We start from the raw sequence: 23871 nt of genomic DNA on the forward strand, positions 1-23871 counted from the left end.
ACCTCCTGGCCCTCTGCAACTCCCTGCCAGGAGGGGGCAGAGAGGGGGGATGAGTCTCTGGAGCCAAGGCCCCAGCGCCAGGCCCCGAGGGAATGGCCTCAAGCTGCCCAGGGCAGGGTCAGGCTGGCTCTGAGGAAGGATTTCTGTGCAGAAGGGGCTGTTGGGCGTTGGAATGGGCTGCCCAGGGCAGGGGGGAGTCCCCGGGATCCCTGGGGGGGTTGAAGAGTCGGGCTGAGCCAGCGCTGAGGGATCTGGGGGAGTTGGGAACGGTCACGGGGAGGGTCATGGCTGGGCTGGAGGAGCTTCAGGGGCTTTTCCAACCCGGATGATTCTGTGAGCAAGTGGCCGCTTTCGAGATGTGGCACCCGGGTGGTTTGGGGGATGTGGTTTGCCCGTGCGCGTTTCCTCACGCCGAGACAGGCCCTTTTGCCATACAATGATTCTCATGTGCTGCAATAGGAGTATTTTTAAAGATCACGTGCTGTGCTAAGTTACAAGGGGATCAAAAATCCCTGCTCCTCAGTCATTTACTGGAAGAATTCCTACAACAGTCAAAACAGACATTTCGGAGACTAAGAACAACGTATATACCATTCCTTAGGAAATACAGATGGAAACATTTGCATGAACCTCTCCTGCACTTCTAACAGCTGCCAGAAAACCAACAGTAAACAGCATCTTACTCCTGTTAGAGTATGCATCAGCTTTCTCTAGCCTTGCTTTGGCCTACTTGGATTATTTTAAAGAATAATCCTTTTTTCCTGATGGACAGATTATTTTTAATACCCTTTCCAAAGCTTATGAGCTCCTTTCTGACTATCACATTTTCAGGGCATTCTCCAACTCAGGAAATAACACTTAGAGAATCTAACAGAAAATTTAAAATGTTTACGGAATTCTATACATAAAAATATGGTCAATGTTTAAGAATACATCAAGTTTTCGTTTACTGGAGTAGACTCTTACAGATGTAAGAGATTCCTGCCAGAATTATTTTTTTTTTCTCCCTCCCAGCTGCTGTTATGAACAGACGCCCTCCAAAAGGCGCCATCCCAGACCGTTCAGCAGCGAGCAGCAGCAGAGCCCAAAGCTGAAACACACTGCCTGTGCCCAGAAGGACGGACACTGCAGAGCACACGTGGTGTTGGGCAGGAGCTGCCCCGGATGGACAGACGGGCTTTGGTCCGTGCTGCGAGACCCGGCTGCGGCTCCCGAGGGTGCCTCCGAGACCAAAATCACCCTAATCCTTTTAATTGTGACATCGGGGCTAACGCTGCTGCCGGGTGCAGATGGGAGGGCTGCAGAGAGCAGCCAGGGAAGGCAAAGGCACTTTTTAACATTTTTGGAGGCTGCAGGGATTACTGAGACAGGGGCTTTGTGTTCTGAACACCAGACCAACACCACCTCTAACCCCCCTCCCATCCGATGACAGAAACATCCAATGTAATAAGAGCCCTATGGCTGACTCCCATTATGGTAATTTTCCAAACTCAGATTTAGTCTCAGTGTTTTCCTGACTGCAATGAGATATTCCGGAAACCTGCAGGATAATTGCAGGTTTGTAAGGCGGCTGCTGGAGGAACCTCCCCAGCCCCTTGGCACTCTTTGCTACCGATTTCCTGCAGATGTTTAACATCAGACAGGTTTTTTAATGCAGAGGCCTTGGTATTTTATTGATCCAGTCGTGCTTGATGTACTTGACTATTTGGTTGGGTTTCTTTACAGACAAATGCTCTAAATACCGAGGAACAGCATTGCGTGGCTGCCGGGCATTTCCATGGTGATCTCCCGGCGCTGGAGGCACATCGTTTTATTTCTGTTCTTGACACCATGCCCTCGTATTAGGCTGACACACATTTTTCAGGCTGGTGATGTTTCTTGAAGTAGGAATATCTTCTGAAGACCTAAAATGATGTTCTCTACTAGGATGCCCAAAGAGTTCATCAGAAAATTCACGCGCTTCCTCTCCTCGCTCCCCCCACCTCAGTCTTAACGAGTAAAATAAGAATAACAGCAGAGCTGCTTCCCTGCCTTTACCAGGAGGGTTTGCTGCGGAGAGCACAGCTATTGTTGGTCTACGTCTTTCCACACATTTTGGACTGAGATTTTTAATTTAAAGCTGAAATGAGGATCTCATGACAGTATTCTCACAGAATTTATATAAATTAAGCCCATTGCTCGCTTACTCACAGAAGCACTGAATAGAGTTCAAGTCCAATTTGAAACACGACTCAAGCAATGATTATTTTGGGAAGGGAAGAAAAAAAAAAAAAGAAAAACAAACCCTCCAAGAAGTATTTTATATATATATTACGTAACTTATGGAAGTGCCCAGGAAGCAGAGTCAGAGAAACTGTGCAAAGGCAGAGGTACTGGCTCAACCTGCACCAACCCCAGACCACCCCGAGCAGGAGCTGGCTGACTCACGCCACGAATCCCGACGGGTTTCCCATGCAGCTGCCAAGAGCCAGAGTGGAACAGCACGAGGGGAAGACAGAACACCACCATCAAACCGCTAAACTTCTCAGGAAAGGTTCTCAAAATGCATTAGCATTATTCGAGCAAGAGAATGCATTCAGAATCTCCTAGTTAGGGCATTTCTTTAGCATACGCCGGAAGGTGAATACACGCTCACATGCTGCTCTCAGCAGAAGATCAAACGCTTCCTCTCAAAATGAATCTACTACCCCAGGGAGTGGGAAAAGGCTGTGGAATTGTAAATTATTTCATTCTTTCGCCCATACAAAGCCTGACAGAAAAATGATCAATATTTGTATCTTCGTTAACAAAAATAGCTGCTGCCAAAGGGAGTCCACGGAGAATCAACTTCCACAGATTCTCCAATACAGACTCATAGCAAAAATCGCCTTGTATGTCCCTTTCCATTAGAGTTGGCTTATCAGGGATTATCATTTTTGTGACAAAAACCCAGTGTTCTTCCAAAAGGAGAGTTAAATATTTCAGACCTTCACTAATGAGAATGGGACCTTTCCACAGTAATGACCCAAAATCGCTCCCACAAAAGGTTTTCTGGAAGCGACAAAAAAACACCAGCAAGAGCAAACGGCTTCGAGGTTCCCTCTGTCGGGGTTTAATGCGCATCAGCAATTCTGATCTTAAAATTTCAATGACCTAGGCGAACTTCCCTTTGCAGAAATCACACACTGATACTCGGTGAAAAATGAACAGTACTAATACACAGATTTAGTCTATGAGAGGCACATACTTAACGCTTTAAAGCAGTGCTAGTCACTCTCTGCTCCAGGGATCACTTCTAAAGATGTGAAAACAAGCCTGCTAACAGGCTTAAGTTAAAAATAAGCTCCTATATGGGGGCCTATATACATCCATGGAAAATTCTTAGGGCTCTATACACCAGAAAATGTTGAAATCCACTCATTTAAAACATTAATGCGCAGAAGAAGTGACTCTACCCTTCTGCTTTACTGGAAAATGAACGATTATAGTTTATAGGAAATGCTTTCAAATTTGCAGTTGATCTTCTCTAGAAATACCTGCTTCACAAAAATCTTCAAAGTAGTTTCTGTCAATAGAAAAAAAATCTATCTAGCAGCCCTGGCTGAAGACAAAAAAAAAAAAAAAAAAAGGAAAGAAGGATATTCCCCGTGATGTGCTCCGGGTACCAGATCGGTGTACAAGGGTTTACTCTGCATACTTATTTAATATGCATAAACTGTGACACATCAGAGACGTTCAAAGTAATTTTCAACATCCTTTCTAACAATTACTTATCAAAGACTCAATTTTCCAATTTTCCTTTATGTCTAAAGGACGATTACTAAATGCGTTTCCCTCAAAGAGATTTTATTCTTGTCGTGGGCCACATACGTATCCCCGGCAGAAATACCGTCACTTTTCTGCGGGATGTGAAATCTCTCTGTGAGCTTGTCTCTCAGGCAAAATTAAAAAATCCCTGCCAGAACTTGCAAGTCCATGACGACACAGACTTTCAAAAACTTCTGTTAAAACACGTATTTGAATTTTATTTTTTACACTATACAAATTTATATCTTGTTTACGTCAGTTAGCATTTGTACTAGCTCACAGAAAGCCTCGTTTCTTTTATAAAGGTATTGCTAATACATATTATTTTGAAAGTGTGAAAAATTCTAAACAGTAATAAAATGTTTCATGCAGCAAAAAGGACCAAAATACTGTAATGAGGCATTCCCAAATATCTTGAGAATTTAAATTAACCCATGACTTGCATGACAGCTAAAGCAGAAGCGCCCTGCCCGCAGCGTAGGAACCATTACAGCACGACTGTGTTTGTTGACAGAAAATGAAGGAAAACAGCAATTACCCTAAAAGACATTTCAAGATTCTCGCCACCCCAGATATCCATTCCTGCATCGTAAGTTCCTATCTCTTCAAAGTAGTTTCTGTCAATAGAAAATAGGCCACCAGCCATAGTAGGGGTCCTAGTTGAAAACAAACAGAAAAAAAAAAAAAGAGGAAAAAGAAAAGAAAAAATACCTTTTGAAAGACACTGTGGAATTTAATAAGTGACACTACAGTACATTTCACTACCTCAGACATTTTGACTATAAATATATTCTATGTACAGCAACTTAAATGTAAACTACTAACAGTGATAACAGGGTTTTGGCTGCATACTCTGCGCGCTTGCCTGTCGGGCAGAGCTCCCCCCGCCATCGACGAGAGCGCTGCCCGAGCGAGAGCTGCAGGATTGCTTCCTACCCGCAAAATCACATTTCCATAGATTATTTCAGGAGCATTGTAATGGTAAAGTGGATGGAATTTTGGCCCTCTGCATCCAGCACAGCAGTTCAAATCCAATCTGAAATGCTTAGCGAAGAGAGTTTAATGCCTCAGCTTTGCCTTAGAGGAAGACTAAATGTGCATAAAATTACCAGGCATAATCTCTCTTAACAGGATTATAAATCCTTACAACAGGCAAATCCAGTCAGAGTGCAACTCTTCTTTGTGTAAAGATGTCCTACTTCCCCATAAATACCCGCTCTCTGTGTTTTCAGCATTTAAAAGTCTACCTGCCACGACAAACGCCCGCCCGCAGGCAGCGGGACGCGGGTCTGAGCCCCTGCCCCGCGGGGATCCCACCCCGCGGCAGCTCCCTCGCAGGGCAGGCTCTGCACAGACCCCAGCGCTCAGCCGACAGGGTTTCCCCAAGCACGGGGGGTTAAGCCCAAACTGGTCCCTGCAGACACGGGGGCAGGAGCTGCGCCCCAGCCCCACGCCGGCGCGACGCGGGGGGACGGCAGCCACCCCCGGGACCCTGCGGAGGTCTCGGCGCCCCCGCGGCGGCCGGCTTTGGTGGCGGGGGCCTGTGGGCACGTTAACGTGGCTGCGGATCAAGCCTTGGCGGGCAAGCATCGGTCGTGTTTCTCTCCTCAGCTTCCAGAACAGCTGCAAAGGGGGTGAGACTGGCTGTTGAAAACCCGTAACCTGGCGCTAGCTCGCCATGTACAACCGCACACAACACTGCAGCGACCGCGGCCTGCCCGCAAAGGGTTCGTCCTAAAAATCAACTCGTTCTTTCAGTTATTTTATTTAGTAAGCTGCTGGTGAAGACTGCCAGGAATGTCTGATACTCAGAGGTCAGATGAGGCACCAGGCTCCGTTCCCTGAACCTCCTGCGCAAGCGCAGCATTTCCAGCAGCGGCACCGTCCAGCGCTCAGTTTCTGCGAGAGCTCCTGTATTTGGAGACAGCCTTATGCAAACCCTGATGATATCACCCAAACTCCTACAATTCTTCCAAAAAGCAAGTCAGCAGCAACAAAACACCCCATGGGCAATGCGGGAAGAAGCTGGAAGAGGGGCTTCACAGGTGCTCCCACCATGGCAGAGCCTGAATCCCTTGGGCATTTCTCAGACCGTCCTTCAGCAGCCATCGTATGTCCCACAGGCAACGCGAATTAGGCCAAGCACACCCCCCCCCCCCCAGAGTGCAGACCTGCAGGGACCACAGAGCCATCAAATCCCAGCTGGGAAGGGACCTCAAGGATGAGCTGGTCCAACCCTGCTTGGCAAAAGCCCGGTCTAGCCAAGCTGGTCCAGTTCCCTCTCCAGCCAGATCTTAAAAGTGTCCGATACCGGGGAATCCACCGCTTCCCTGGGGGGATTATTCCAGTGGCTGATTATTCCCAGTGTGAAAAATGTTCTTCTTGTGCCCAGTCGGAATCTCCCCAGGAGTAACTTGTACCTGTTACCCCTCGTCTTCTCCATGGGACTCCTTGTACAAAGGGAGTCTCCATCTTCTCTGTAGCCACCCCTCAAATACTGGAACGTGGTGCTAAGGCCTCCCCTCAGCCTTCTCTCCTCAAGGCTGAGCAAACCCAGATCTCTCAGCCTCTCCCAGACCCTTCACCACCTTTGTGGCCCTTCTCTGGGCCCTCTCCTGCCCAGCCACATCTTTTCTGTGTAGCACGGACCAAACCTGAGCACAGTTTTGCAGGGGGGGGCGGCCAAGTGATGGTGCTGTGCCGCACACAGCTCTTCCCAGGGGGGCACTGGACACAGCCCTGACAGTAAGACATCCTCACTTTCTCTCAAATTCAACAAATCCAGGTAATTTGCCTGCTGTGCAATTATTTCTTCTTCTGCAAGAGCTGACTGTCATTACTCCCAGAAAATAAACACATGGTTTAGCAGTGAAATAATACAGGACCCTGAGTTTACCAACACTTCATTTCTATTTTCCTCCCCGTGCTCTCAGCACTGAAAGCTCAGTTAATTAACTGCCATTTGGGCAGGGCTAGACCTTCCCAGGTTTCAAAGCTGCTTTACTGCCCTCAGCCTTGCTGGGTTTCTGCCACAAACACCACCCCTGGCCCCCCCGAGCTCCCCTGCGAGCGAGTGGAGCAGATGGGCACGGCCGGGCGGTGCAACCCTCCACCTGCCTGGTACCACAGAAGTTTAATACCAACCAGTATGGGGAGCACAAACTAAAGCTGACTCTGAAATCTTTCCTAACTGTTTTTGTGCCAGATGATTACCAGTGCAAAAAATACTGATTTTTAAAAGAAATTTCTATTATTGATTACCTAGAAGCTATGCAAAACTGTTTACACTGACACCGAAAGCTACGTCAGGATTTGGGTTTTCAAACCTACCTGACAACTGGCCAAGTTCCCACAGGACTCACAGTGAGTCACAAACATTTTAACGAGCCTGTGCCCAGCACTGCATGAAGAAACCTCAGCTCCTGCCTGCCTGGCTCTCCCCTCCTTGCCCACCTCACTGCAGTGGCACTCCTCACTCCTTTCGGACTAATAAAATCACCCCCACTTTTCTGCCTGCAACAAAAGCCCTCAACCTCTGCCTCCTCTCCTTCTTCCTCCTTTTACTTCTTCCCTGGAAGAGAGTCTGCTTGAATGGTACAAAATTTCCCATCTTTGCAAAGATTCAGCCTTAAGCGATTGTTGAATGATGCAACTGAATTGTACGCACAGATCCGGATTCTTCTGACATGTCACCAGCGACTGTTCATAAAAAACAAACAGTTTCCCTAAGAACTCACTAACTGAAATCGGAAGTACTGAGTTTCATGCTGTAAAACGTAAGTAACTGCACCAAGATACCCTGCGGAGTCTCAAAGAACGGAAATGCAGCAGGCAGGACTATCCCCTGTTATGTAAATTTGATGTTACACAAACACCTCTGCAGAGCTCTCACTGTAAAAACACCCAAAACAGTAACGCTAGAAAGAGTGAGGGTTCCTACTGTTGGTTTTTTTCTCAGCTTTGTGCCTATTAGCTATATTTTGCCTGCTTGGAGTCATATTAACGACTACAGTAATATGTTATGATTAACTCTAATCATCATTCAAACCCACTTTTAATTTTATTTTGCAGCTACCGTCTGCTTCTCATTTCTGCAGTCAGCAGCAGCGAGCAGGATTCCCACTCCTGTATCTGCACCTCTGAGCTCCCACGGAGGAGCTGCCCAACACGAAGGTACCGCAGCCCCCCCGGGTTTGCCGTGTCCCCTCGACCCCTCGCACCCAGCCTGGTGAGGGGGAGCGAGGAGGGGCTGGCACGGGGGCTCTGGCCAGAGCCCCCAGGCTGGCAGCTCCCCAAAAGCCACGTCACATCACCCCGTCCTGCCTCCTCCAAGCTCCCCGACCCGTGCAAAGGGCTCCAACCACACAAGGGCAGCACTGCTACCAAACAGACCACTATTAATACAGCTTGTAAGAAGATTTTTACACCCGTTTCCAATCCTGTTGTCTATCCATCACCCAGGCAGCATTAACTGTAGTCAACTCTAAGTTTAATCAGCCATAATAATAAGATGATAAATAAAATATGTTCCTAATATTTGATCTCGTATTTTTCCTCTCAGAAACCAATTTAAGCTTGAGAAGAGATTTTCCAGAAAATATATATATATATTTTTAGTATTCATAATACTAGCCTGGAGTGCCTTCAGCTTAAAAAAATTAAGGGCGAGTATGGAAATATCCACAGAAATGTGCTGCAGAGAGACTGTAGCAGCCCAGCACAGACACACTTTATGGTTTTAATATTGTAGATGTAAGAAGATGAGATATTTGTAAACTGATCTTAGCACAGAGAAGTTTTCTGTTGCTGCAGGCAAAATCACAGAAGGAGAAATGAGTTCACTTGAAGACAAAGATGTCCTGCAAAGTACAAATATTGCGCAGGGATTTTTCAGTGGGAAAAGAATGAAAGGTTTAGCAAGATGGCTGCCTTGAGCTAGCCCTACCCATGAACATCTAACCAAACCAGGCTGCACCTGACAACTGCACTGCCCAGAAATCCCTGTTTTCAAAATTCCCTGATTTACCCACCTCCGCCAGCTCCCTGCAGGAAGCTTTAGCTCGAAGCTCCACCTCTGCACAGGGCAACCGTCCAGGTCTTGCTCCCGGAGAGCCCTCTGGGAACAGAAATGGGCTTGGCACTCTGACATACCACATTTTGACAAGGTCTAATAATTCACAAAATTTACAAAGCCGGAGGTTACTCCGGCGACAGTGGAAGTTATAGTATTTATTCTATATGGAAACATGGTAAAATTTGCTGTTCAAACTGAAGCAAACACCTATATCCCCCCTGACATGAGTCCTTGGGGGTCGCTGTACCCTCAAAGTAAGAAAAGTGCCCCTGAAACACCACCAGGAAGCCCCTCCACAGCTCGGGTAACATTTGCACACAAAGCCACAGTTCATATTTGATTTCTGCAAATACACCTGAAAAAAATACATTTCGACTGACCCTAACAAACCTCAGAGAAAGAACTATTTGCCTTGAAGAGCTCTGTCTCCAGGAAGAATCTTTTCTTCAGGGATTTCTAAATGTCCCCTTCCTGTTCCCACTTTATAGTTTCAGTCCTAGCAAAGACACCTCATGAACTGAGAGCTCCCTGATGTTACTTTTGCTTCTGATCATTGTACGTGTCAAAAAGTTGTAAGTATATTTAAAAAAAAAAAAAAAGAAAAGAAAACCAAGAAATCCCAGTATGTGACAACCACCGACTTCTATCCTCTCTTTGCCCAGGCTGGGGAGTCGGGGGCACGACCTGCTGCCCCAGCCAGGTCCCCACCGTCACACTGCCCACCCTCATCTACCTCCTTTAAACTGGGACTGTTTGCAAACTGGAAAGGCTTTCGCTACCTGTGCAAAACTTGTGATTCTTTGGGGATGTGTTACCATTTTAGACTATTCTGGGAAAGGTTATGCTATCGTGGTAGTAGATGACCTGAGAGAAAACTAGGTAAGGGAAGAAGGAAATGAGAACGAGAGAAGGGATGTCAGGCTGGGGTTTAAGAACCAGAAGAAGAAGAAAATAAGGGGCAAAAGGAGCAGGGCCTAGTGTGTGAAGAGCAGGAGCAGCACCCACGTGGGGGTCTGAGAGCAGAACCCCATCTGCCCAAGGCAAGGCAGCACTGATTAGGAGGAGAGGCACCGACGAATCCCCACCGTTCCGTTTGCCAAAACCAGGACAAACACATTAACTTTTCTAATGGATGTCGGCACGAAAACTCTTCTACAGCTGTACTGCATGACAATTAGCTGTGGGTTTTTAATACCAGAGTCACTGAATTAATTAACCTTTTCCCACGAAATCTAGAGGTTCCAGCAAAGGCAGGTATTTCAGTTGACTCAAACACCTAACTCAGGAATTTAACAATTCCTTTAACTCCCCAGGCAAACAAGCAAGCAGTGTTTCACATCTCTGAACTAGAAAGAACCAGGCACCCTCTTGTTCTGGCTTTCACTTCCTCGGGGTTAATGGTCACAGCGTAGGTGATGGCTGAGCTCTGGCCATGCTGACTAGCAGGCTCGTATCAGGAAGCTGTCCTGATCTTTCCCGTTAAAATACTTTTACAATAATGCAATTTATACATAAAGTGCATATAAAGTAAGTCATAGTTGGAAAATGTCTGCATTCTGATTTTAAAATCTAAAAAGCAAAAAGGTAGGAATTTATCAATGTTATTATGGAAGGTATTTTTAGGAAATCTTCTGTCAGATAGATGGATTCTTAATGTAACAAAAAGCAGAATTTGATTGCAATGGTTATATTAAGCATACATGCAAAGAAACACGCAAGCCAATGATGTTTGTATTTTCTACACTTATTCCACTGATCACAAAGAAAAAATATGAATAAAGACATATTCAATCTACAGGAGACTGAAATAATGTTACAGAATGCCAAAAGCAACGTGGAACGACGACAACAAAAAAATGAACTCGCCGATTTGTTTCTAAATTTTTGGTGTGGGTTAGGCGTTACTTTTATCCCCCCATTTTCTGAATATTCAGGTGGCAGCAGCTGCCAAACCCATTCTTAATTTAGCTGAAATATTACACTCTTTCTCTTTGGATGCAGAATTTGTGGTTGTGTTTGAGGCCTCCAGACTGATTTACTGCCACCGTCTCTTGGCCTGCTTTTGATTCGCGTGTGGAAGTACCAGCCAGCACTGAACGCAGCTGATGGCTTAGTAAATGTACTTGCCCACAGGAAGGCTGCTCTACACTGCTGGTTCCCCTCCCGTCGGGTAAAAGGGAAAACGAAACAGGGAGCTCCTTCTTCTGACACCGAGGAGACTGAACTGCCTGCGCTACGCGGGCAGAAAGGGCACCAGTATGTCTAAAAGCCGACACTTTGCTCTTAAGCCAGCGCAATCACAGCCCCTCAGAGCCACCTCTTCACTCTAAAGCACTTGTGTAAGTGATGATTATGGGACACGAGGCACTTGGTATGAACCTCAGACTCCCTCACCCACGCTCTGCTTGCTAACGCCCACCTTACCAGGAAAATCCTCAAAAGCCCAGGCACTCACCACCTAAAAGCTGGTGGGGAGAAAAGAAGAAGGAGGGGGAAAAAAAAAAAAAAAAAAAAAAAAAGCAGCTATTTTTTTGTTTTAATAATTTTAAGAGTCAATTACATGTCTGATTCTGGATTAACTTGAAGTATTACTCCATTTCAAGATAAGGAAGTAAGAATTTGCATGTGTTTGAAAGCTCCCAGTGCCCGTGAATTGATCTGGCACGGGAGAGACAGGACGGACGGAGCCCGGCGAGGGACACGGTGGGTGCAGCAGCCGGTGCGGCGTGAGGCGCTGCAGCTCGTTAGGATAATTTATCACACCCCTCGGCTCTAATGACATAGCTGCCAGCAGACTTCACAGCTGAGCGATAATATTTTAGAGCACAAGAAGAAACAGTTCTCTTGACTCAAAACCCGCTCCATCCCCCTCCTCCGCTAACTCAGGGTCCGGGCTCCTGCTGCGGGGACCCTGCGGGCTTTAAAAAAATCCAGCCCTTCCCTTCCCTGCCTCCAGGCTTTGAAGGAGATTAAAGGACAGATTTTGGCCGTTTTGCGGCAGGAGTTATTTCAAAAGGCTTTTCTCTGCCCGTCCACTGCCTTACCTGGAAGTGTTTCGCAAAGCTGTGCTGTCCCCCGAGTTGGCTCTCCCTTTATCTGCCTGTTGCACAACCCGGGGTATGCAGGACTGGAATTCTGTCCACTTCATCATGGCTCTCAGGTTTGAAACCATTACATCCACTTGTGAAAGGTTTTTTTTGTTTTTTTGTTTTTTAAAAACTTTTCATGAAGACCACAGAAGCTATTAGAGCTGAGCAAATAACCCATTGCAAGTAATTTATTCAATTTGTTCTGTTTCAGCTTCATTTAAAATTTTTTTAGAGGTTTTGTTACAGGCTGTGGCTTGAGCAATTAACTGCAAGAGGTCAGGAATGATCACGGGAATACAGGACATACTCTTAGATCATTTTTAACTCGGTGTGCAGAGTCATCAATTTTATTTTCTAGGCAATAAAAGCATGCATTTTAAGTGCAAATTATCACAACTGAATACTTAGGCCCAATGCTTAAAAATGGGTATTTCAGGAAGATGTTCTAAGTATTTGCCTTAAATTATGAAAAAGGAGCAACATCTGTTAAACACAAGGTCAACAGGCTATCTGCAGAAAACAAATATAGAGGGAACTTAAAAAGCAGGTAATATTTTGAATTGCTGAATGCTGAAAAGAGATATAAATGAGTTTTCTCAGCTCTGATAACTACGTTGCAGCATTAAGGATAGGTCAGATTTTGGTCTTCTGTGCCCTGAACAATGTGCCACAACTATCTGCCGTGTGTTCTCTGAGAGTGCAGCAAAACCTTAGGTATTAAGCGTTATTACCCACATAACCACGTGGACAGTAGAGTGGGAGAGCAGAGCTCTCCTGATTCACCCTCCTTACCTGACAGGCAAGGTCCTGTCTCCTTTCCTCCTGTCCATCTCCCTCTGGGGAACTGGATACCAGCGGAAGTTGAGTTTCCAGTTAAACCCCCCGTAAGTCATATCAGAGCCAGCCATGTATTCAAACGTGTCATCGCTGATCACATCAATGATGGGGCAGACAACAGTTTTCCTGGAAGAAAAAAAAAAAAAGGGCTAAACAAAGTATCTCTAGTATGCTGAATACTGCACTTATTTTGAGGCTTCTCTGCATAAAATCCCAGTGACCGCGGCTCATGCTCCCTCTGACCAAGGTCTGCCCTCTTCCAGAACCAAGGCTGGGCAAAATTCCCCGTTTTGGTGGGTTTTGGGGCATGCTGGCTCCTCGCTGCGCTGCTGGGGGGTGTGGGGGTGCCCAGAGAAGGGCCTGGGTGCTGCTCCGGGGGTGGGCAGGGCTGGGGGGCTGGGCACAGCCAGGGGGACTGCATCACCTGCTGCAGAAAAACAGAGAGGGGGGAGAAAAAGGATGGGGGAAGGCAGGGAAAAGAGGGAGAGAGGAGAGGGGGGGGAAAGAGGAGAAAAAAAGGAGGAGGGAAAAGGGTGTGGGGGAAAAAACATAAAAGGGTGCAAATTTCAGCCCATCTTGGAGGTGACACAAATTGTTGTCTCCAGCAGAGAGCAGGGAGAAGGCTGCCAGGGGTGGGGGGGCACCCTGACCTCCAGGAATTAAACGGCCCAAATCGCCCCCGTTACTGGCATGTGATTCCTCCTGTCCAACAGCAGCAGTCCCGCTGTGAGAACCACAGGCCTCCCACATACCCACTGAGAAATGTGATACTGAAGAATAGCTTCCTGATAAATTTATTTTTTTAAAACTGTAAATCTTTGTTTTCAGCTCAATGAATTGTTTTCAATTTGTATTTTTTGGCAGTGCAGTGAAACCAAGGAAGGGCCTGGAGGCAGGAGGGGGCTCCCCCTGCACCCGGTGCTGGCAGGGCCACCCTTACCTGTCCTCCTTTATCCTGGCCAGCAGCGGCTCGAGCCAGCCCAGGGTGCACTCGCAGTGCGCGTCCAGGAACGTGATCACCTGCCCCTTGGAGGCTGCTGCCCCCCGGAGCCGCGCACGGATCAGCCCCGACCTCTGCTCCATCCGAATGATTTTTATGGAGACTTCCAGGTTTTTCACGTAATTCTCTAGTGAGGCCTTCAAAAACTCTGCCAAAAAAAACCACCAAACAACAAACCACAAAAAAACAAAGGAAAACATTATTTATAGCTGGGTTCAGCCACTACCCAGGAGTCCAAATATAACGCAGAGCTTACGCATCACGCCCGGCCCTCCAAGGGCTGCCACGACGCAGGAAATGCATTTTGATTTATTTTGAGCTTTCCTGAAGCCTGGGAGCTAAGCCATGGAGCATCACACTGGCACTCCACATGGAAAACAGCCCATCCATACACACCCCCCCTCCGGAGCACCACAGGAAAACATCCCAGAGGTTTTAAAGAAGTCACAAGCGGTTTCCTTAAAATAAGGCAGCAATTGCTAGCAAGTGCAAAATGATGACCCTTTTTAAATTTGTCTATGGTTAAACACAAATACAGCTATTTTAAATGAATTTCATTATTTGAGCTCTTAGGGATCCAAAAATTTGCTTTTAGGAAAAATAGTAATTACTTTGGCTAAAGCCTTCCTCCACCTTCTGGCACAGAGAAACATTAAGCCTACTTGTTTTCTGAAGCAGGGAAATTCAGGAGAGTAATTAGAGTTAAGTTACTGCTACATGGAGCAGAAATAAAGAACAGCTTAGCTTGCACCTTCTGTCTCTTGAACAGTTGCAGCTATAAGTTGTATGAGCCATTATATACATTTGGCTACTCCAGGAAAATTTATCATTCCATTGATTCCATTTACAGAATGTAATGTGATTGCTTCTCCAGGTAATATCAGTTTCGCATGCTGACAGCTTTCTTTCTAAGCCCTAGGTTTAAAAAAGAAAAAGAAAGCAAAAAAGGGGAAGGGAAGCAAAAAAGGGGAAGGGAAGCAAAAAAGGGGAAGGGAAGCAAAAAAGGGGAAGGGAAGCAAAAAAGGGGAATGGAAGCAAAAAAGGGGAAAGCAAGCAAAAAGGAAAAAGAAAAAAAGAAAAAAAGCAAAGGACAAAAAAAGGGAAAAGGGCAAAAATAAGGAAAAAAGATTAAAAATAAGAAAAAAACCACTGACAAAATGAACCAAACCACAAATATGAGCAATACAAGGAAACTGCCTGAGCGTGGCTGTTCAGGCAAATCCGAACCACAGCCCAGGGGGGCGAGCGCCGTCGGGAGGCAGCCGAAGGCCTGTCCCCCACCCCAGAACAGAACGTCACCCCGCCGCGCCCAAAGGCACCGGCCACATCCCGGGGAACCCCCCTCTGGCCCAGGCCCACCTCGCTCGCTGGCGTCGTCCACCAGGATGATTTCCGAGAGCAGGCGGTGCGGCGAGCGGTTGATGACGCTGGACACGGTGCGGAGCAGAGTGCTCCAGGCCTCGTTGTGGAAGACGATCACGACGCTTGTGTTGGGCAGCTCATCGGGATAGACTTTTGTCTTGCACCTGCCAAAAAATATGGAATGCGGACAGAAGAAAAGGGAGGTTAATCTTCCAGAAAATCCTTAAAAGGCTTTTCCAACGGGACAGCTGGGAAAAGGAGCTTCAAGCTTGTTGAGCTGGACACGTTTCAAACCCGTTAGTGATCCCTTTGAGCTCCTGAGGCAGCAGCCTGACAGCAGAGGGAATTTCAAACCCTGCTTTCTTGCTCCCTTGGACTCCAGCTCTCCTCGCTCACACTTGGAAACGCCAAGAAATCAGTATCCAGCAGCTCAGTGTCAAGGTGGCCCGACAACCCGAACGGAAAACTCCCGCTGCACACAGCTCCTGGGGCAATCCACCTACTGATGGTTACTGTTGGGTCAAAGAAGGCTTTTATTGGGGCAATCCCCAAAGTCTGAAGTACACGGCCCTCTGAAACCTTCCCATTGTTGGTGGTTTCTCAAAAAGAAGAAAAAAAAATTACTGTTTTCTAGAATATTCTATATGTCTAGCCAGTGGAAGAATAAGCGGTCAATAATTTCACTTGGTTTTGGAAATGAAGGCAAAATGAGCAACAGAGAGCGAACATTGCTGATTTTCTGGAAGCAAATTAAAGCTATTTGCTTATTACAAAAGACAACCCAAAATTCTGCAGATTTGTTCTTGGACACACTTCAAAAATACAAACACACCTACATCAACCTCTCAGCCCAGGTCAAGCCACATCCCTTAAACACACCTAATATGGATTCCTAATCATTGTGACTTAAAATAATTAGCACTTTTTTCTGCCGTTTCGCTACTGTATGATTTTCTGGCCCAGAAAAGCCCTCCAGAAGGGATAGGCAAGCGTGTACGGCCTTGCTGGAGCAGCAGCACACGTGTGTTAGTGATTTAAACTGCACGTGAAAGGAGAAGAAATGATGCAGAGCTCTTCAGAGCACCCTCTTTCTAATACCACAAATCTGAAGCACCGCTAAAAACCTCTGAATGAGTGAGTTATTCATTGGTGTTTACAAACCCTGTATTCCCCGACTGTGACACAGGCTCAGCATATCGTTTTCGTCCATGTTCTTTGAAAAACTCAACCGAGTCCCAGTGCAGTACTTGTGCAGGAGGAGCCTCCTCCTTCCAGAAAACTTCTCCATCAAGGGCCAAGAGGACAAGTGAATAAGGTCCCTGAAGAAAAGCCAGCTTGTCCACACAGTTTCTTTCTCAAATATCAGCTACCACAACAAAACTCTCTTTAACCTTTTCTTCTGCCTCACTGACATTTGAAAAAAAAAAAAAAGATAAAACAACATCGTGACCACAGCTTTCTAAGTGCAAGGTGAGGAGAGAATGCAGAAGAATACAGAATACTGCTGATTTCTGTGGCACAGGTAAAAGGTTCATGGTGTCCATTTATATATATGATGACAGGTATATATGTAAACACATCTATATCCGGTATGTGTCTGTGTATACATAGTGTGTATCTGTATACATAGACACCTAAGTCATTGGTAACTAGATCATCAGCAGAAAGGCCAATGCTAATAGTGACTATATATATATACACACACACACAGATAAAAAAATATATACATCCACCTCACAGTCTTGACATCAATTTGATGGGGACCACCCAGGTTTGCTGGTAGCCACGCCACCATCACAACTTCAGCCATCTGATTAATGATACAACTATCCATCAATTAATGATTTATATTTAGAGTTCAGACAAACAAATAAAAGTCCTTTACTAATTCTCCTCCATGACGACACCCTCTGTTTACTCAGAGGGGCCTAAAGGAGGGTGAGCCCCACAGGATATGTCCAAAAAAAGGACATTTTGAATTTATTTGTTTCCAGAGCACAGTAAAAGTTTTCTTTGCATGTGCAATTGTCCTTGGAAGGTGTCTCCTGTCAAGCCTGGCATCTGAAAGTCAGATATCAAAGACTGAAAACCAGAAAGGCTGTTTACATTCAGAGTTGTCTTCCAGAGCTTAACATCACACTTCAAAGTACGTACTAAGCTGGAATAAATTCTGCTTGTCCCGTATTTCACAACACTCATTTTAATTGCATTTAAAACAGATACAATTTTGAAAATTGGAAAAGAACTGCCTCATAAAATTAGGTTTAAAAATATTCAGAAATGCTCGTCGGTAGTCAAATGAGACAAGAAGGAAAGGCTATTTCCTTGTCTGCAGTTTAACACTAATTTTGTAGTGCAAATGGAACATTAAGGAACAGAATGTTTATCATCACACAGTATTTGCCGGGATCTTCAGTACTTTAACTACTGTTCTTATTACTCTCCAAGGTATCGTACAGCAGGCAGAGAAGCTAAGGGCTGGATGACCTGAGGACACTCCTGAAGAGGTCGTGTGTCCCGTGTTTCGCAGCACAGACCAATCGGAATGACCATAAATCTGGTGATAAAAATACAGGAACAGCATCCTGGGGTGCCCCCCACATGGTATAAGCAGCTGGTCAAGCGAGGGGACTGTCCTGCTGAAGGCAGTGCTGGGCCCACCCCTGGAGAGGGAGGTGACAGTCCTTGAGGGTGTCCAGGAGGGCAACTGAGCTGGCGAGGGGCAGCCGAGGGCCCTGGCCTTGTCTGGGCTGAGAGAAGGGGCTGAGGGCCGACCTCATGGCTCTCCCCAGCTTCCCGAGGAGGGGACGTGGAGAAGGAGGTGCTGAGCTTCTCCCTGGGATCCAGGGACAGGATGCGCGGGAACGGCCCAAAGCTGCGCCCAGGGAGGCTCAGACTGGGCACGAGGCAGCGGTTCTTTATCGAGAGGGTGGTCAAACCCTGGAACAGGCTTCCTGGAGAGGCGGTTAATGCCCCAAGCCTGTCAGGGTTTAAGAGGCATTTGGACAATGCCCTTAATAATTTGCTTTAACTTTTAGTCAGCCCTGAACTGGTCAGGCAGTTGGACCAGGTGATCACTGTAGGTACCCTCCAACTGAAATACTCTTTTCTATTCTATTCAGGGTGAAAGTTTTTAAAAGCAACGGCTCTGCAGTTGGCAAACTGCACAGACAAGAAGTCATTAGAGCTTGTTAAGCAATGAGGCTGTGTGTGTGTAACACAGCTGCCTCCTGCACTGGTCACTGGGATGTCTAGAGCCTTGAACCATCACTCTCATGGGGAAAACATTTATCGCTTGAATTAAACAAAAACATCCTCAGTTTGTTGACACAACTGGCACACACCTAACGCCAGAGAGCTGCCACTTTATTTCCCACCAATGAGGCCCAGTGCTCCATTTACACCCTGACACACACGCTCTTGTCCCGCGTCCTATTTCAGCACTCGGCACCGCTCCACGGGGAAGCTGCCAGGGCCAGCTCAAGAACTAAAGATGAGGGAGATGGTGTAAGGAGGCAAGTGGGAGATATAGATATTGAAATACCGACTGGCGTGAGGCTGAGACTGCTCTGGATGGGCTGGTTGTGCTTTTACCAACATGCCTTTGTTCTCCGGCAAAAGCGAGACATTGAGTCTTTCTCACTAAACTCAAAGCAGTTTTCGTGAGTATTTGATTCACTCTGAAAGTTAAACAACAAAGATTAGGAATAATACAACTGTACTGTGGGTGTATAATCACTATTCTTGCTCTTAAAAGTAATTCCCACTGCCATTTACAAGATGCGCAATGGAAAACAATCACGGTCTGTATAAATATGACTAATTTGTACCTTGCCCCCTGCCTGACTGCGTATGGCCACGCTCCGAACCCGAGGCTCATTACAGCTCTTCGCGGGATGATTCACCTCTCCGAGATGCCCCCAAGCTCACCTCCTGGTTTCTCAGCGCAGTCAGGGAACAAATGCAGCACACAGATGGCCAGGGAGGTGCTGGAGATGGTGCAAGACCAGCAGGAGAAGGGCACGGTCGGGAGAGACCCGGCGCAGCAAAACCTCCCCGTTCCAGCCATGAGGAGTTCTCGTGTGTGCACGCACACTCCTCTGCCTGCCCTCAACGAGTTCAGCCACAAACCAACAGCTTTCTGCTGCAGATGAGCTCTTGCATCCCTGCATCTCCACCACGCCCAGGAGCAGCTCCCCAGGGACCATCTTCTGGACCGTGGCGGTGGAGCCCATCCCGCGGGAGGGGCAGCATCGCGGGGAGGGGGCTCTGGAGCACCCCGCATCCTTCTCCTGGGACGGCCCGTTCCGCCCTTGCAGGACACCTCTCCGGGGGTTTCAGCCCCAAACAGGCACCCGCCCCACGCTCTGCTCACTTCAAAGTTTTTCTAAGTGCACGAAAGAGAAAAAAAACCTTTCATATCCCTTTACTGAAATGATGACAGTGACTCACGCTGCATTTTTTCTAATTCAAAAATACGCCACGCGCTGAAGAAGTGATAAATAAGTCATCTGCTACTCTCATGCTACGAAGCACAAGGACTCCCTCTCCGCCACCCCTGCACTATTTACAATGCATACTGATTGTTCAACATACACTGACACTGGAAATACTCTCCCAGAAACATTGGTTTTTCTCGTGCAGTCATCAGATGTTACTTTATGAATACACATGAAGTAAATACAGCTGTTTAAATGTGAGAAAAACACATTTCCCGAGATCAATAACAAGGAAACAGAGTGAGACTCTACCTATTTACCATCCTTCCCGTTGGCTCTGTGCAAATTATGTGAGCGTGGAGGGTTGCACTGTGATTTTATCCCTTCCAGAACTGTGTGGAAGCTCTCTGCGAAGCAACTCGAGGCAAAAGGTCATGCATGAAAGCAAAGTATTTAGAGGGAAAAAATGAGTCTGTAACTATTATATACAATTTATTATGTAGTATTTTTTATATGATGCATTTGGGAACATATAGGACTGTGTTAAATAGTTGTAGTTTATATGACTTGAGGGATTTTCATCATTATTAGTCATTACCTTTTATTGCTTTGCTTTAGTGAAAATACAAGAGATTAACACCCATAAAGAAGAGGCTGGTTAACGCAGACCACTGGTACGATTCCTCTACGTGACCAGATTTATTGTGCATTCCAGTGCCAAGAGGGCACTGGCAGCCAGTCCTGCAGGACTGGCACTTGTGCTGGGGAACGAAGGGAAGCACGAAACAGCCTGGAGATCAAGTAAAATGGAGGAGTTGGGGGTCAGGATCCTGAATTCCAGGCAGAGACAGACTGAGAAACCAGTAACAGTGCATGCTGCAGTGATCAGAGGCGGTGGAAGTGAAGGATGGGAGATGGGATGAGACAGGGGGGAATGCACCATCCCCTGGTGCTAAACAACAAACCTGTGAGTTGCCACATGCCGCATCTCTGCCTCGGCTCTTAAGTCTTATTTATGTTCTGGTTAGTATTACATGTGCAACAGTGGCAGTATTTGTACTTATTCAAGTATCTAACTTATGTAGATTTATCTATATTCATATAAGCACATATGCAGATACTTTTATTTATCCATCCATCCATAAAAACCTACATAAATGCACGTACAAAACCTTAAGTTAGCTCTGTGGGTTAGCAAGCTCTCCTCCTCCTCACAGAAGGGGATTTACGATGAACAGTGTTCTGGAATATACTGATGCAATACTACACATTCCACTGGAATTGTGATTTCCAGCATTACCAAGTATCTATGACTGTGCAGAAGCATTAATGTGTGCAGTAAGTCAATAGCATCTGAAAGAAACATAAGTAGGCTCCTCGCTTCTTTGCCTTACTGACAAGTCGCTTCTCTTTCCACACTTGTTTCTGTTTTGCTTCTTAGTCCCTATTTCCCCACTGAAATCTTGCATTTTAAAACCAGTCCTGTTCAAAAATCTGCTGTGTCCCACCACAACCCGTTGCTGTATTTCTCTCCAGCTAAGATGACAGCCTCGCTCCCTCCCGCCTCGCTGTGTCCCAGCCACGACTGACCGCTCGGCCGGGAGGTGGCTTGGCAGAAGTTTCCAGGCAGTGCGAGGCAGCACTGCTGGGAGCAGGACACCCACCACCTTCTCCCTCTCTGCAACGATCTCCGTGTGTCCCATCTCCGGAGCGCTGAGGACTAACGGCCGCTAACACAAGCACAAACCATCCGCTGGTCCAAGGTGCCCTCCTACCTACCCCCCGCCTCCACCCTTGGCGCTCGGACACGGTCAAGGTCATCGCTCAAAAACTGAAAGCGGTAACGAAACAGGAGAAAAACTCACTCCTCACTTCAGAGCGATGCACGTGCAAACCCGTATCAAAGGGCGGCCGTACGTTGAAGTGACGAATTTATCATTGTGCATGATCCTCTGCAAAAGTGCCTGTTAAAAGGCAACACTGCAGTTAAGCAAACTGCCAAAACATCACAAGATATAAAGCAAATTAAATCAATAAATTAATCTTTTTATAGGTTTGGACACCTTCCAGAGAACTTCACACCTTACAGTTGTTTTATAGTCTTAATTTAACATCACATCCACACGTTATTTTTGAAGAATGGTCAAGAATAATTTTTACACAAAATCAAAGAGTTAAACAGCTTAAACAGTTCGTATTAAAAGAAAGGCGGACCTCAGTGCTGTTTGGCAGATATTGTTCTCATTTTTTTTTCTGTGGTAATGAATTTGCAGGCAGCCCTGATGGGATCTCGCCTCCTTCCCATCCTGTCAAACCGCAGAGAGTCTGCAGGAGAGCTAGCAGTCAGCTTTTCCCCCAGAATGGGGATGGTGAGGGTGCCTAATTGAAGACTCTGATTTGCATGACTGACTTACCTCTTAAAAATCATAGAATCCCAGACTGGTTTGGGTTGGAAGGGACCTTACAGCCCATGCAGTCCCAACCCCCTGCCCCGGGCAGGGCCACCTTCCACCAGCCCAGGTTGCCCAAAGCCCCGTCCAACCTGGCCTTGAGCCCTTCCAGGGAGGGGGCAGCCACAGCTTCTCTGGGCAGCCTGTGCCAGGGCCTCACCCCCCTCACAGGGAACAATTTCTGCCTCAAACCTAATCTAAATCTTCAGTTTTAAACTGTTACCCCTTGTCCTATCACTATAGTGGAGAGTTCACCTTTAAACAGCTTATCCCATGTACTGAAATAACACCACGTATGTAACTATGCTCTTATTTAGAATAATATCTCACATGCCAATTCTCAGGAAAACATTAAGCAGTTTTCCAAGCAGCTCAGCGAAACTCAAGCACTTACAGGACAACAACTCTGCTGTTTTTAAGGAGGGGCTCTCAGGCGCCAGCGGCGGGCAGGGGGGCGCAGGAGCGCCTGTGCCAGCGGCAGGAATCGAAGGCAGCCTCACCTGGAGTGAGGGAGATGTTGGGGTTGGACAACCTGAACCATGCCTTGATGCCTCTGAATTCAAGGATTCCCATCTGAAAGCTGTCCCAGCCACAAAGCACTCCCACTCAGCTATACAAGCCTGCCTAAAGCCTTCTAAAAAGTTCCCGTTTATATATTGATTAGCACCGCCAAAGGTTTCTCTGCAAAGCAAGTGGATGCAACCTGAGAGGCTCAGCAGTCGGAACAGGCAGCGAGCAGGCAAGGGTAGACCCTGCTGCGCCATCGGTAATTGCCTGTCACCACCCTCCATCCTTCTCCCCCTCCCACACCTTCCCGACGAAAACAGATGGCAACGTACACCCCAAAAAAGATCCTTATTGTGATAGACAACCTCTAGGTTATATTGGTGTTTAAATCCCACCACTGATGGCTGGTGTAGCTCAGTTGCTTTGTAAAGGTACATTTTCTGTAGTATATTTTCAGTCTGGAGAAGAGGAGGCTGAGGGGAGACCTCCTGGCCCTCTGCAGCTCCCTGCCAGGAGGGGGCAGAGAGGGGGGATGAGTCTCTGGAGCCAAGGCCCCAGCGCCAGGCCCCGAGGGAATGGCCTCAAGCTGCCCAGGGCAGGGTCAGGCTGGCTCTGAGGAAGGATTTCTGTGCAGAAGGGGCTGTTGGGCCTTGGAATGGGCTGCCCAGGGCAGGGGGGAGTCCCCGGGATCCCTGGAGGGGTTGAAGAGTCGGGCTGAGCCAGCGCTGAGGGATCTGGGGGAGTTGGGAACAGTCAGGGGGAGGGTCATGGCTGGGCTGGAGGAGCTTCAGGGGCTTTTCCAACCCAGATGATTCTGTGATACTGTTCCCACAGCAACGAGGCATTTAAAACCCCCAGATTACCTATTTTAAAAAAGCACCCTTCCCTCTCAGAAGGCTCTGCCATGTCCCGGAGGCCGGTTTTGCCAGATGAAGAACCACAGCCCAAGGCGAAGCTGTCCCTGGGACCTTGCAGTGCTCTGTCCCTGTGCAGTCACATACCCTCCTACCCTGGGAAGCGTTTCTTCAGCAGGCTCCTAGATCCTGAGCTACTGGGTGCCCTCAAGAAATGCTCAGCAGCAGCCCAAGGGGTTCCCATCAGCACTGATCACCAACACTGCAGCCTGGGCATCTACCCATGTGTTCACTCACAGCTGTTCTCCAACATCACCCCCCGCTTTGTGATGCAAGAGCTGGAATTCAGGCATACCTCTCTTTTTTATCAAAGGCAGAAAGCCTGAAATCTGCATTTCTCAACATCCCCCACGGCAGTACCCCTTGTGAGCAAGTCAGCACGCGCGGTTCGACGCTCAGGTATCGCTCACCGT

At 47.1% G+C, this 23871-nt stretch overlaps 1 protein-coding gene across 4 annotated transcripts in view; it reads right to left on the reverse strand.

Moving 5' to 3' along the window:
* The window catches only part of GALNT13 (polypeptide N-acetylgalactosaminyltransferase 13), a 151058-nt gene that overhangs the window by 57881 nt on the left and 69306 nt on the right, over positions 1-23871 (reverse strand). For all 4 annotated transcript variants that reach the window (XM_074910394.1, XM_074910393.1, XM_074910392.1 and 1 more), the window contains exons 5-8: positions 15146-15312; positions 13727-13934; positions 12742-12912; positions 4325-4442 (exon numbers count right to left, since the gene is read on the reverse strand). In XM_074910394.1, the coding sequence (XP_074766495.1) occupies positions 4325-4442; positions 12742-12912; positions 13727-13934; positions 15146-15312 (664 nt within the window). The remainder of the gene's footprint in view (positions 1-4324; positions 4443-12741; positions 12913-13726; positions 13935-15145; positions 15313-23871) is intronic.

This window comes from Athene noctua, chromosome 7 (genome assembly GCF_965140245.1).
Source record: "Athene noctua chromosome 7, bAthNoc1.hap1.1, whole genome shotgun sequence".
Classification (NCBI taxonomy): domain Eukaryota; kingdom Metazoa; phylum Chordata; class Aves; order Strigiformes; family Strigidae; genus Athene; species Athene noctua.